At 38.0% G+C, this 15561-nt stretch overlaps 1 protein-coding gene across 6 annotated transcripts in view; it reads right to left on the minus strand.

Annotated features, from left to right (window-relative positions):
* The window catches only part of AKT3 (AKT serine/threonine kinase 3), a 413894-nt gene that overhangs the window by 315552 nt on the left and 82781 nt on the right, over positions 1 to 15561 (minus strand). Inside the window, exon 3 of one of the 6 annotated variants that reach the window (XM_037822269.1) lies at positions 10752 to 10901. The exons of 2 other annotated variants lie outside the window; for them this stretch is intronic. In XM_037822269.1, the coding sequence (XP_037678197.1) occupies positions 10752 to 10901 (150 nt within the window). Of the gene's footprint in view, positions 1 to 10751; positions 10902 to 15561 lie in introns of those variants that run through there. 3 more of the 6 variants (XM_037822281.1, XM_037822290.1, XM_037822299.1) reach the window with 3 other exon arrangements.

Here is a 15561-nt window from a genome sequence, read left to right on the forward strand (position 1 = left end):
AGTGACATCTAGTGGCAACTCCATTGAACAGTATATACTTGGTATTTCACTTGTAACAACAAACAAATGGTACCTAGCATGGGGTAGGCACTCAAAATATTGTTGCATGCATAAAGTACTTTACCTTCATGTTTAAAACTAATATTTCAATTTCTTCATTCCTACTGAACATCCTCTTTCCTTTTCTTTACCATCTCTACTCCTTTGATCTCTATTTTCCTACTCCACAAGTTCCCTTCTACATCTTCACTTGCTTATCTCATTATCTATGGAATCCATGGTCAGCCTATATTTTTTTCATCTACTTTTTCTTTCATTGTACTCACTTTATCAATCTCCATCCTAGGTACAATATACAATCTTCTTTCTGTGTACCTGTTCTGTATATTGCTATACTAAATCATGAAATTAAGCCAAATGAATCCACCATTAATTCATACAACCCTGGAAAGTTATTTCATTAATCTAATTAACTTGATAATATGATTTACCTACCAAAGCAATCATGTCCATTCTTCCTTACCCTATCCAACCCCCTTTCTCTCAACCCTATTTCTCTCATTCTATTAAAACCTTACCTCCCAGAGAACTATAAAAACCACTAAATGTAAATAACTCAATTTCTCAACTCTCCACTTCAAAGAGTCTCTTTATTTGGAATACTCTTCCTTTCCCTATTTCAAAAACATACACTCCTCCTCTTCAAGGGCAAGTCCCTTTTCCTGGTGTCCCATTTTTACTGCCATTTAAGATTTATGTCAATGATTCTCTCGCTTTAATCTTCACAATTTCTTTCTGCATTCTGATTCCTTCCCTACAACATGTAAACATGCTTAGCACACTCCTATCCAAAACCATTTTTCTTTGACCCTTCCTTTTATTATAAAATAACTGAAAAAAAATAACTTAGGACTTCCACCATTTCTTCAATATCCATTCTCTCTTCAACCCCTTGCAATTTGCCTTTTATCATCACTACTCTACTGAAACTGATCTCTAGGTTTCCAATGGGGCCATCAAAAGCCTTTCTTCAGGCCTCATTCTCCTGAAATCCTTACACGATATTGTGATAACTGCTCTCCTACATGCCAATCTTCCCATCTTCCTCATAACTCCTTCCCTGCCTATTCTTTCTTCTCATGCTGCCTAAATGCAATATGGCCTCATATATACTTCAGGAAAAAAAGAGGCATGAAAGTTGTTGTTATGAAATAATTGGTGGGGTTAGCCAGTGGGAATCAAATAATTTGTCTGTGAACTCGACCCAAATTTACATTCTGCTAATCTATCCTCCCTTCTTTCAAAATTCTGCTCTGAACGTACTTCCTTTAAACTTTCCCTGATTATTTCCAACCATAATTCATAATGTATCAAATTTTACATATTGTATTAATGCATACATTTTGTCATCTTCAATGTACAAAGTTTCTTCTTCATAATTTCACACCATAAAGTTTACTTGCAACAACTGTAGGTGCCTCTTGCTGGCATGAATGCACTCAGTTTGCTCATTATATTACATGGGCAGCAAGCACAATGCCCTTGTCCTCCAATTACAGGTATTTTTTCAAAATTTTCTGAATCTGAACTTATCATTAACACAGTAGGTTCTTAGCAAATGTTGATGATTAAGGCTAATGCTTGAAAAACTGGTTAATTCACTAAAAATAAACTGTAAAATCATATATAAAAAAAAGAAAACTGACTTTACCTAGGTTTTGCCTATTGATACTGACACTATTGGGTTATAAGCTCATGTAAGAAGTGAGATAATGGTGATACTGCTTTGGGAAAAAAAATTAACTTTCTAACTCTGAGCTATCTGATCCAACTTTGTGAAAAAATTGCTCTATAATTTGTCACAACTCTAATTTACAACAAACCAGACCTATATTTTTAAAATATTTCTGAAAAATTAAAAATACTACTAATGGGAAGAACTAGAAAATAATCAGTACAGGAGGATGGAGAACAACAAAACATTTTAAGCATCTATGCAACTTTTATAATATGAAGACATTTGCCACAAGGCAATTTTAGTGTGTACAAAAACTAATTTGTAAAAGTTGGAAGAAGATGGAGGCATAGAGAGGAGTGGAAGCTAGCTAGTCCCCCTGGAACAACTAATAACAAGGAACAACTAGTAAATAATCTGGAATAACTGCTGGGGGATAAACGTTGACTGTCCACACATCAACCTGGATGGGAGGAATGCTGGAGATCACAACATAAAATCTGTAAGCAAAAACTGCAGAGAGCCCCTCCCCACTAACAGCCCAACCTGCAAAGCTTTGCTGTGCTAGAGAACAGCACTCTCTGAACAAGTGAATATACCTCAGTCCAGCTCCAACTGAGGTTTTAAATAACAAATGTTGACTGCTCAATACAAGCTACAAATCCCCAACAAGCAGACAGAGGCCTTTGGTGATGACTGACCTTGGAGAGCTGGAGGACCTCTCTGGGAGAGAGGGGGAGCCCAGAAGACCAGGTGCTATCTCTGGTCAATGGGTGAAACTGAGGGTGACTGCAGACTGGCCCTGAAGGGGGCTTTCTGTTCCTTTTTTGGCTCAGTGGAGAAAGCCTCAGCAATTTTCAGTTCCCAGCACTCTGACCCAGACAAGGGTGGAGACAGCAGAGTCAGAAAGACTTTTTGAATGCAAATGCTATCTCCCCAGGGGGTGTATCTCCCCCAAGAGAAAAGAGGTGGTACCAAGCTCTACTACCCACCTTCCATTCAGAACCTGATCCCAGAGCCTGGGGTAAAACAGCCACAGACCACACCTCCGTACACCAGTCTGGAGTGACAGGTTGACAGGCATACCTGCTGAGCAGAAAAGCACAGTGGCTTGAGGCCTCAAAGGGTGTATCAATCTTCTAAGACACACCCTCAGGGAGACCTGATACTATTGCCTCCTTCTGAAACATGAGCCCGTTCTGGTCTGGGAAAACCTGATTGGGGTAACCAAGAAAATCAGATGCCTAGACAACAGAAAACTACAACCTACACTAAGAAAAACGAAGTTATGGCCCAGTCAAAGGAACAAACTTACACTTCAACTGAGATACAGGAATTGAAACAACTAATGCTAAATCAATTCAAAAAGTTTAAGGAAGATATGGAAAAAGAGATGAACTGTATAATGAAAACACTGGGCATACATAAGGTTGAAATCAAAAGTTCGAAAAAACAATTGGCAGAATATATGGAAACGAAAGGCATAACAGAAGAGTTGAAAGACACAATGGAGACATACAACAGCAGATCTCAAGAGGCAGAAGAAAACACTCAGGAACTGGAGAACAAGACACCTGAAAGCCTACACACAAAAGAACAGATAGAGAAAAGAATGGAAAAATATGAGCGCTATTTCCAGGAATTGAATGACAACATGAAAAGCAGGAAGGAAAAGAGAAGGGAAAGGGGGCAGAAGCATAAAAGAGGAAATAATCAAAGAAAATATCCCATCTCTTATGAAAGACATAGAATTACAAATCCAAGAAGCACGGCGTACTCCAAACAGAATAGATCTGAATAGACCTACACCAAGATACTTAATAATCAGATTATCAAATGTCAAAGATGAAGAGAGAACCCTGAAAACAGCAAGAGAAAAGCAATCCATCACATACAAAGGAAGCTTAATAAGACTATGTGCGGATCTCTCAGCAGAAACCATGGGGACAAGAAGGAAGTGGGGTGATAAATTTAAGATACTGAGAGAGAAAAACCACCAACTAAGAATCCCATATCTGGCAAAACTGCCCTTCAAATATAAGGGAGAGCTTGAAATATTCTCTGATAAACAATAAGAGAGTTTGTGAACAAGACACCTGCTCTACAGGAAATGCTAAAGGGAGCACTACAGACATAAAGAAAAAGACAGGAGTGAGAGGTTTGGGAAACAATTTTGGGAGATAGTAGCACAGCAATGTAAGTACACCATGTTCTAGTTTGCTAAGGCTGCCAGAATGTAAAACACCAGAAATGGATTGGCTTTTATAAAAGGGGGTTTATTTGGTGTGCCGGTTTGAATGTATTGTGTCCCCCGAATGCCATTATCTTTGTGGTCTTGTGGGACAGATGTTTTGGTGCTGGTTAGATTTGCTTGGAATGTGCCCCACCCAGCTGTGGGTGGTGACTTTGGTGGGATACTCCCATGGAGGTGTGATCCCACCCATTCAGGGTGGGCCTTGATCAGTGGAGCCATATAAAACATGCGGACTCAAAGAGACTGAACGGAGTGCAGCTGTGAGTGACGTTTTGAAGAAGAGCAAGCTTGCTAGAGAGGAATGTCCTGGGAGAAAGCCATTTTGAAACCAGAACTTTGGAGCAGACGCCAGCCACGTGCCTTCCCAGCTAACAGAGGTTTTCCGGACACCATTTGCCATCTCCAGTGAAGGTACCCGATTACTGATGTGTTACCTTGGACATTTCGTGGCCTTAAGACTGTAACTGTGTAGTGAAATAAACCCCCATTTTATAAAAGCCTATCCATCTCTGGTGTTTTGCATTCTGCAGCATTAGCAAACTAGAACAGATTTTGGTACCAGAGAAGTGGGGTGCTTTTGCTGCTGAGTTTGCAAATACCAAACATGTTGGAACAGCTTTTTAAATGGATAATGGGGAGTTTCTGGAAGAATTGTGAGGAGCTTGATAGAAAAGGCCAAAACTGCTTTAAAGAGACTGTTTGTGGAAATATGGACTCTAAAGATACTTCTGATGAGGACTTGAGCAGAAATGATGAATATGTTGTAAACTGGAAGAAAGGCGATCCTTGTTTTAAAGTGGCAGAGAATTTGGCAAAATTGAGTCCTGGTGTCAGATGGAAGGAAGAATTTAAAAGTGACAACCTGGAGTACTTAGCTGAGGAGATCTCCAGACTACGTGTGGAGGACGTAACCTGGCTTCTCCCTGCAGCTTATAGTAAAATGCGAGCAGAAAGAGATAAACTTAGAACTGAACTCTTGGGTTCAAAGAGACCAGAAGCTGAAAATTACGAGCTTCCAGGGGGTGGAATCCCAGAAGCTACAGCCCAATGTGAGGATGTAACTGAACATGGAACCCAGCCGCCATTTCAGTACAAGCCAAGATTGGAGATGGAATTATCCAGACAGGATTTGTGGAAACTCCTATTGTCTGATGGCTTTGACCCCTGCATGCTTCATGCAAAGCCAACAGAATTTTTGCGAGATCTTTATAGACAGAGCCATTGCCGGTCTGGACTGGAAGAAACAGATAAGGAAAAAATTAAAGGAAAAATTTCTTCAAAGACAGAGCCATGGAGGTTGAGATCTGGAGTCAAGAGGTTTGGGGCTGAGAGAGAGGAGCAGCCCACATGCATGGAAAGGGTGAGTTTGCCCTGGAGGTCGAGGGCGGGTTTTCTGCCTCGATGCTCTGGAAGAGTTTTGCCACCCCAAGCCCCAAAGAGGGTGGAGCACATTCCCAGGGAATTGGGGAGAGCCTGGCTGCCACCACACTGTTCTCAAGGGGTTGAGCGTGTGCCCCGGAGATGGAAGGGAATCCGGGAGCTGCCCCAATGTTTGAGGAGGGTGGGGCCGAGAAGGTGGTCTCCCCAATGTGTGGGTATGTTGGAGCACTCACCTAAGCATTTGGAGAGGAAAGGGCTGCCGAAAAGGCCCCTAGGAAGGGTTAGACTCCCTCTCTCTCAAGCCCCAAGGATGCAACGTTGTTCTGTTAATGACTCTCAGACTTTGAAATCTAATGGAGTTTGTCCTGCAGGTTTTAGGAACTGTTTTGGTCCTGTTAACCCTGTTTTCCTTACTGTTTCTCCTTATGGCAATGGAAATGTTTATCCTATGAATGTCCCTCCTTTGTATATTGGAAGCATATAACTTGTTCTAAGTTCACAGATCCACAGCTAAGGAAAGATTGTGCCTTGGGACTGACCACGCCTAAATTGATTTTGATGGGATTTTGTGCTTAACTATTGTTACTGAAATGGTTTAAGCTTTTGTGATATTGTGATGAAATGAATATATTTTGTATTTGGAAAGATAATGTCATTTTGGGGTCCAGGGGGTAGAATGTGCCGGTTTGAATGTATTGTGTCCCCCAAATGCCATTATCTTTGTGGTCTTGTGGGACAGACGTTTTGGTGCTGGTTAGATTTGCTTGGAATGTGCCCCACCCAGCTGTGGGTGGTGACTTTGGTGGGATACTCCCATGGAGGTGTGATCCCACCCATTCAGGGTGGGCCTTGATCAGTGGAGCTATATAAAACATGCGGACTCAAAGAGACTGAACGGAGTGCAGCTGTGAGTGACGTTTTGAAGAAGAGCAAGCTTGCTAGAGAGGAATGTCCTGGGAGAAAGCCATTTTGAAACCAGAACTTTGGAGCAGACGCCAGCCACGTGCCTTCCCAGCTAACAGAGGTTTTCCGGACGCCATTTGCCATCTCCAGTGAAGGTACCCGATTACTGATGTGTTACCTTGGACGTTTCGTGGCCTTAAGACTGTAACTGTGTAGTGAAATAAACCCCCATTTTATAAAAGCCTATCCATCTCTGGTGTTTTGCATTCTGCAGCATTAGCAAACTAGAACATTTGGTTACACAGTTACAGTCTTAAGGTCATAAAGTGTCCAAGGTAACACATTAGCAATCAGGTACCTTCACTGGAGGATGGCAAATGGTGTCCGGAAAACCTCTGTTAGCTGGGAAGGCACGTAGCTGGCGTCTGCTTCAAAGTTCTGGTTTCAACATGGCTTTCTCCCAGGACGTTCCTCTCTAGGCTGCAGTTCCTCAAAAATGTCACTCTTAGTTGCACTTGGGGTATTTTGTCCTCTCATAGCTTCTCCAGAGCAAGAGTCTGCTTTCAATGGCTGTCTTCAAACCGTCTCTCATCTGCAGCTCCTGTGCTTTCTTCAAAGTGTCCCTCTTGGCTGTAGCTCCTCTACAAAATGTCACTCTCAGCTGCACTGAGTTCCTTCTGTTTGTCATCTCATTTATATGTCTGCACTGATCAAGGCCCACCCTAAATGGGTGGGACCATGCCTCCATGGAAATTATCCAATTAGAGTCATCACCCACAGTTGGGTGTGGCACATCTCCATGGAAACACTCAAAGAATCACAATCTAATCAAAACTGATACATCTGCCCACACAAGATTTCATCAAAGATAATGGCGTTTGGGGGACATAATACATTCAAACTGGCACACACTGAACAAAGATGACTGTGAGTATGGCTGAAAGAGGAAGGTTAAGAGCACGTGGGACACCAGAAGGAAAGCAGAAAGATGAAGACTGGGACTGTATAAATCAGTGAAACCCAGGGTGCCCAACGATTGTGATAAAAGGTACAAATACGTTTTTACACAAGGGAGAACAAATGAATATCAACATTGCAAGATGTTAAAAAATAGGGTGTCACTGGGGGGAAAACACAATCAATGCAAACTAGAGACTATAAAAAAAAAGAAAAAAAACTAATTTGTAGACCAATTCCAACTGTTTAAAGTATATCCAAGGCAATGATAAATGAAGTGGACACTCTCGCCAAATGCTTTGGATTTGAATTTAAGTATCAAGAAAGTTTAAATGAGTAATCTCATAAGAAATTCAACTGTATCTAAATTTTATCTATGTGGTATACTCTATTGTTTCCTTTGCGGGGAGGATGCCATATTCATCTTTAAAAATAAATTCTTTATTAGTTTTCCTTTCCAAGCTGCTAAAAAATAAATATCATACAATGGGGTTGGCTCAAACAATAGGAATTTATTGGCTCACAGTTTTGAGCCTAGTAGTCTACAATCAAGACGTCAGAAAACAATGCTATCTCCCTGAAGACCGTTGCATTTGGGGCTGGCTGCAGCAATCCTTGGTCCTTGGCTTTTCTGTCACATGGCAGTGCACATGGTGGCATCTTATCCTTTCTCTTCTAGATTCTGCTGACTTCCAGCTTCTGGCTACTCCCTAAGGTTTCTTTCCTTGTGTCCAATTTCCTTTGCTTATAAGGACTTCAGCCATATTGGATTAAGGCCCACCATCACTCAGTGTGCCCACACACATCTTAACTAACAACATCTTCAAAGGTCTTATTTACAAATGGGCTCACACCCACAGGACCAGGGTTGGGACCTGAATATGCCTTTTACTGGAGACATGATTCAATCCCAAACATTTTTGTTTTGTTGTTTTCTTTACCCCTTCAGTCTAGTGAGGAAAGAGTCAAAACATTCTGCTACATGGCCCTGTTTAGAAGGGTCTTTTTGGCAAATCTAGTCCAGGGAGAGGAGGACTTTGACCTGGGAGGTACTTGGGTATTCAGATTGAGAAATGTAAATCAGAAGAGAAACATTTATTGCTTAATAGGCCCTTTTCTAAAGAAAAAAATCTGAGACATGCATGGGTGTGGTAGTTCAGAGTTGTTACATACCCCAGAAGAGACCATGTTCTTTCAATCCATTCATGTGGGTACAGACCTATTGTAGGTGGGACCTTTTGATTAGGTTACTTCAACTGAAATGTGACCCAGCCCATTCAATGTGTGTCTTAATCCTTTACTGGAGCCCTTTGTGAGAGGACAAAAGGCAAAGACTTTAGAGAGAGCTGACAGAGAAACATCCTGGAGGTGCCAAGAGAGAACCCACAGACACTCAAGAGAGAAAGCCACAGTAATCAGAAGCTGAAAGCAATGAAACCCAGGAGCAAAAGACCAGCAGAGGCCAGCCATGTGTCTTGCTATCTGACAGAGGAATCCCAGATGCCAGCATACTTTCTTCAGAGAAAGTATCTTCTTGATGATGGCTTAATTTGGACATTTTCACGGCCTTAGAATTGTAACTTGTAACTTAATAAAGCCCCACTGTTAAAAGCCAATCCATTTCTGATATATTGCATTATGGCAGCTTTAGCAAACCACAACAATGGAAGGGGTAAAACAAGACCCAGCCCACAGAGTAACAAGGCAGTTAGGGAGAAAAAAAAGGAAAAAGAAACAGAAACAGGAAAGCAGAACCTAGACACTTATTCAAGGCTGAGTTCTTAGGTATTAAGGGGGTTTCAGGAAGTTACTGGCCTCCAGTAACTTCAGCTCTGTGGCCTACAACTGCCTAGGACCACTTTAATTAGACAATCTGCTATTCATACTGGTATCTCATCTAACCAAAACTCTTACACTCCAGAGAAATGTGAGGGAACCTATAGAAGTCTGGCTAGCTAATCACAGTCAACTGCTGAGCCAGGGCTAAAGCTGGGCTCAGGATCAGAAACAATGTTCCAGTGCTCACTGGGAGAGCTCTCTTTATTACTTAACGTACTTGAGAGTTTCTTTACTTTTGGTACAAAACCAAAAAACACTGGGTAAAAGGAACATCTATAACTAAGATTTTTTAAAAATCTATTCAATACTGGAAAATACAAAAAATATGACAGTTCAAATCAAATATATAAGCATCTGAAAGATGTATCTATTAAAGTGATATGGCATAACAATCTTAAATAGTACTGAAATGTTTTATAGTAACCATGAGCAGTGCTTTCCAAACAGGTTTGATTCTGAAATGAACATTCTTTGTATTTGATGACACTAATTCAGCTTTTTTTACGGTTAATGCTATAAATGTTACAGAAATTATGTACTGTTCACGTTCATTACCTCATTTTCACACAACAGGTTTGCTAAATTAATTTTTCCCTAAAATAGATCAATTTAATTTTCTAAAACAACCCCATTTCAATCACATACAAGTCTTAGATTTGATATTTTCAACTTTTTATCTTATTTTTTCACACTTGATAGAGTATTAAAATGTTAACTAACACACACTTTTAACTAACAGTAGCCCTCTGACTTACGAGTGGTCTTTGCTCTAAAATTTCAGTAGTAACTTTTGGGTACTCTGGATACTTTGTTCCAAAGAACAATGCTATAAATAGTTGTTGAACTTGAGGTTATCTTCACAAAAGTCTATTTAACTCAGTTAAATAGTACTAGTCAGTACTAGCTAAACCAGCCTAAAATCTGGGTCCTTAGAATGGTAATAGGAAGGGAAAACAGTTCAAGTTTTCATCCTCCTTTCCAGGCACAAAACTGACCCTTAGCAAATGTTTAAAATGGACAAGTGTACCTTTGGCATAATTCCTCCATTTTCTAATACATACTTTTCTCCCATATCCTGCTGTCATATATAGCAGTTTCAAGGCCTTCATGCTTCCTCCATTAAGTTATACCATCTTGATGTGCCTTAATTTCCCAAAATGTCCCATATTTTCAATTTTACAATCTTCCCTCCACCACCATCTGATGTCAACCATGCAATAAGAAGACTGCAAACTGATTCACAGGAATAAGTGAAAGGACATACCTAAACTTTTTAAAAGGTAATTTAAAATCTTAAATAGTATGACTACTAATTTAAATAAACATGTAACTTACAGGGTTTTAAGTAGTATTAGAAATTAAAATAAACATAACATTTACAAAAGCAAATCAAGGAATATGAAGAAATTTATTTTGATGCAGAAATTTCCTACATAAGCAGGTCAGCCCTGACCTGAAAGTAGTAAGCTTTATGGCATTTTAAAGTTTCACCCCTTCCTTTTTTTTTTAAACATAGAGACCCTCAAAATCTCCTAGTATTTTCATAATTGTCCCTAAAAATAACAAGAGAAATAGAGCAACATTTTCCATTTATGTGTATGAATGATCCTAGGAAATCTGTTTTTGACAAGAGGGCTCGAGATACTTGACTTAATTGAAGAAGTTTTCTTTAAGTATACATACCTGATAGTTGTTTGTCACCCATAGTTGATAAAGTCAAGATTGGTATATAAAAGATGTTTTCTTCCAGGAGATGGAACCATTTCATCATGTAATATTTCTCACCAAGACTCCCCAGTAGTTGTCTATTGCCTGCTGCATCGAGTTCAAACTCTTCAAGAGGGTAAGAGGAGGTTAAACAGTAGAATGTAATAAATGAATAGAAGTGGTTGAGACATGTTAGAGAGAACCTGAAAAACTAAGCTGAAGAACTAGAATTCCATCTTTCACCATGAAACCTTCTACAAAGCAAGATGGAAAAATTACAATGAAACCCCTCAGTAATAGCATCAAACAGTTCAACAATTTACATACTGTCTTGAATTAGTCTCTATATTTCATGCTGATCTTCTTCCCTGAGTAATTATGGAAGCATGGAAGTAGACTATGATAGTCCTCACGCAGAATTTGTCTCACTTCCATCTACTGTCCCAGCTTAGTTATTAACAGTGTAACTTTTTCACTCTCAAATGTGTCCTGGTTTGAATGATAAATTACATGGTCAGCCTATCCTTAAAGTGAAGGACCATGTCTTAAGTTTCTTTTATTTTCTCTCATGAAGTACATAACATGTACTCAATAAAAACTTTGTATCTGTTTAAACTCAATTCTGGGCTACACTGCCTCATGGCTCTCCGTGCTTTTCTAACCTAGCATTTATCACAATTGATAATATATATATTTATTTGAATAATTACCTGTTTAATACCTGTATCTGTAATTTCATTTTAAGCAGTGGTTCTCAACCAGATATGATTTTGTCCCCACCTCCACCCCACCCTTCAAGGCCTTTAGCAATGTCTGGAGACATTTCTGACAGTAAAAACTGCAGGGGTTGGTGGGAGTAGGGGAGATGGGAGAAGTGCTACTGGCATCTAGTAAGCTGAAGCCTGGGATGCTGCTAAACATCTTACAATACACAGGATAGCCTCCCATGACAGAATTAAAGAATTCTCTGGTTCAAAATACATGTCAATAGTACCAAGAATGAGAAAACCCTGTTCTACAAGGAAAAGAACCCTGTTTATTTTGACATATATCTTAACCTATCCTGGACCTCATCAAAAGTGGAAAGTTACTAACACACTAAAAGAACTACTACAATAAAGCAATTTCACCTAAAAGCTCAAAGTTTGGGTCTATAAAATTCCGAAGTATGCATTAAAAGGTGAAGGTGTGCACTTCTTTTCTTCCTTAAATCATCAAGCATGGACAGAGGAGGTAGGAATCTGAATGTGCTGGGGAGGTGGGGTTAGGAAACAGAGCTCAACTGAAGACTGTAGTTGCAGGGAGTAGTGGCCAGCCATGATTGGGAGAGTCATTATACAGTGGGAGGTTGATCAAGCAAATAATATATTGAGGATAACTGGAGCCAAGTTTCTCACTAGAAGTTACAAATATAGAAAGGAGGAAGCTAGAATGAATGAACCGATAGTGTTACAAACGAATTGAGATGTTGGTATATACTCAGTTTTCAATATATAGGTACAGAAATTAACACAAATGTAAATGTATAGATCCTATATAAATTTCCTAATTCTGTTCACTGACAGGGCCTAAAAACAATGATAACCGAATACAATGAATATATCTAGTACCCAGATTTTGGATTCTAAATATCTGTAGCCTGGCTTCATGTCATCTGAATAGCCCAGGAAACCTCAGGCTTTGAACTAGGATTAAGGTGCTCCTGGACTGCTATTGCCTCAAAGGCAACTGGCAAATAGAAAACAAAATCCTTTCTGGGAGAAGATAATGTTATTCAAGGCTCCATATTTCTACAAATAATTTTCAAACGTAATGTCTAATACATATTTATAACTAGCACATGATAAGCCAAGACATCAGAAAAAGAACCAACAGAAACAAGAAATCACAGAAACAGATCTACAGGGACTTCAGATTCTAAAATTCTACACAGTCTGATAATTAACCAACTAACTAAGCTTACTCTGTTCAAGGAGATAAAAGCCAAACTTGAAAAATTCATCAGTGAAATACAAAATTACAAAAAATTACATTGCTAATTTGAATGAGAAACAAATAGAAACTCTAGAACTGAAAAATACAATGAACAAAAATTACCCAAAAGACAAGTTTAATATCATATTAGATATCAGTAAGGAAGACTTGTGAATGGGAGACTGTCAGAACAAACTACCTAGAATGAATCATAAAAAAGACAACAAGATGGAAAACAGAAAGGAAATAAGATACATAGAGTACACATTTGGAAACTGTCACAAATTTTCAACTGGCATTGTAGAAGATCAGAGAGATAACAGGTCAGAGGAAATATGTGAAGAGTTGAATGGGTAAGCATTTTCTTTCAATAATGAAAGAAATCAATCTATATCTTCTAGATAGCTAATGAATACCAAGCCAGGATAAATGAAAAGAAGCCCACACCTAGGCATAAAACAAAGAAAAATCTTAAAAGCAGCTAGAGAAAAAAGCAACAGCTACATTGACAGCTAGTATCCCAATGGAATAGTAGAAGCTCAAAGACATAAGAATATCTTCAATAACTAAGAGAAAATAAACCCCAGTCTAGAATTCTCTACTTAGTAATAATATCCTTCAAGAATGTAGGCAAATCCTTACATTTTCACACAAATAAAAACTGAAAGAATTTGCCACCAGGCAGCCATATTGAAGGAAATTCTAAAGAATATACTTCAGAAAAAAAAAAGAAAAAAGATCCCAGATAACAGATCCTAGACATAAGAAGAAATGAAGGGATGGCTAATGTGATAAAATATTTAACCTTGTTAGCAATCAGAGAATTACAAATTAAAATCATCAAAAGATATTACCACACACCCACCCAACTGGCAAAAATAAGAATCTGGCAATACTAAAGGTATGAGAGGCCGTAGGACAAACACTACTGGTAAAAACTTAAATTGGTACAGCCACTCTGGAGAACAGTTTGTAATTATCTAGTAAAGTTGACAATATACGTCCCCTATGACTCACTGCTAATTACACTTCTGGATGTAAACTCCTAGAGAAATGCAGGCACATATGCACCAAGAGACATGTATACGAAAGTTAACAGCAGCATTGGTAGTAATAACAAAAAACTAGAAACAACTCAAATGTCCACCTACAGTAGAATGGATAAATAAGTTGTGGTCTATTCCTACAATGGAATACTATACAGCAATGAAAATTAATGAACTAAAGCTACACCCATCAGGGATGAATCTTACAAACATAATAATGAATGAAAGACACGAATATATAAAGTATTAACCCAATTTATTTAAATTTTAAACACAAGGAACATTCTGGATTGTTTAGGGATATAGATATGATAAAACTATAATAAAACTAGGTAAGTGATCGCCACAAAAGTCAGGAGAGAACATTTATGTCTAAGAGAAGACAAGACTATATGTGCACAAAGAGACACGATGGGATGGCATGGAAGAAATATTAGTTAACTTAAAGACATTAAAATTTTTAGGGAAAATAATACGAATATATTTTAAGGAATATAATATACATGCATTTTAAAAAATACATATTTTGTTGTTGAAGCAAAAATGCATAGTATTTGGGCTCCTCTATCCTGAAATCTCTTCTTGGCTCAACAACTGATAACTAATCCAAATCCAATAACCCATACATAATTATGATGCTCGGATAATTTCTAAAAGTCAAAATAACAGATTTTTATCAAGATACCTGGCAATTATAAATGAATAAAGCACAACAGTTGCCCCAAATTTCTGAAAAATTAGTTTACTATCTTCATAGTAAATTCTGAATTTCTGAGAAGTTTTTGGCATGTATTTAATGACTAAAAAATGTGAAATGGATAGATTTAAAATATGTTTATTAAAATTAATCTTTCATTTCTAGAGGCAAAAAGGAACCATTCATTCTCAGGCTAAAATTGCTGATCATCTGTTCTTAAAATTTTTTATGAACAGAAAATACAAAAAAAAAATCATAGACAACAAATTCATTCTATATGGTTATTAACCTCTCCCCTTTGAAACTCCTTTGTAATGATTTGGATCAAGCTAACACACAGTTTTACAGAAAGCAAGGTATTAAGGGAAGGAAAGATGTCAAAATTATCTTTTTTATCTGACTGCTGTATAATCACTGATCCACCTTCTACAGATGGCAATGAAAGCATCCAAAAAAATGTTTCTATGTGACAGAGTAGATCATGCTCCACAAAACGGACTGTTTCCCATACTATTAATAAAACCATTAATATACTTTCACTCACAACCTTCTTTTCACCCTGCAAGATTTATGTAAGTAAAATTTCAGAAAATAACTTAAGATAACATGAATGGTTAAAATATTTACCTTAGCACATCTGGGAATGCAAATTATGCATGGCAAGGTAAAGATTACTGACAATGTATTTAAAATGTAAATCTTCTAATCTTCCAAAAATCATTTGCTCACTGTTCCAGAAATATTTCTAGAATAAGTCATAGCTTTCAAGACTGGGGCCAAGTATTTTACAGTAAATTTTAATGTTGGCTTATAGATCTGGTATCTGTCACTTGCTTACTTTATGACATAAAGACAGACGATTCTGAATAGAAAACAGTTTAACAACTTAGGAAATTTTTAAAATGCTGTTTATAAGTGCAATTACTCAGCTATGAAATCAAATCAAATACCAGATTTTCCTACTAAATGAAAAATTATTAAATATTCTTCATTAAATACTGCCTACCAATGACACAGAATTACACAGCTTATTACTTCAATAAATAAAAATGACCCAATTTAAAGTTTA

This window comes from Choloepus didactylus, chromosome 2 (genome assembly GCF_015220235.1).
Source record: "Choloepus didactylus isolate mChoDid1 chromosome 2, mChoDid1.pri, whole genome shotgun sequence".
In the NCBI taxonomy this organism is placed as follows: domain Eukaryota; kingdom Metazoa; phylum Chordata; class Mammalia; order Pilosa; family Megalonychidae; genus Choloepus; species Choloepus didactylus.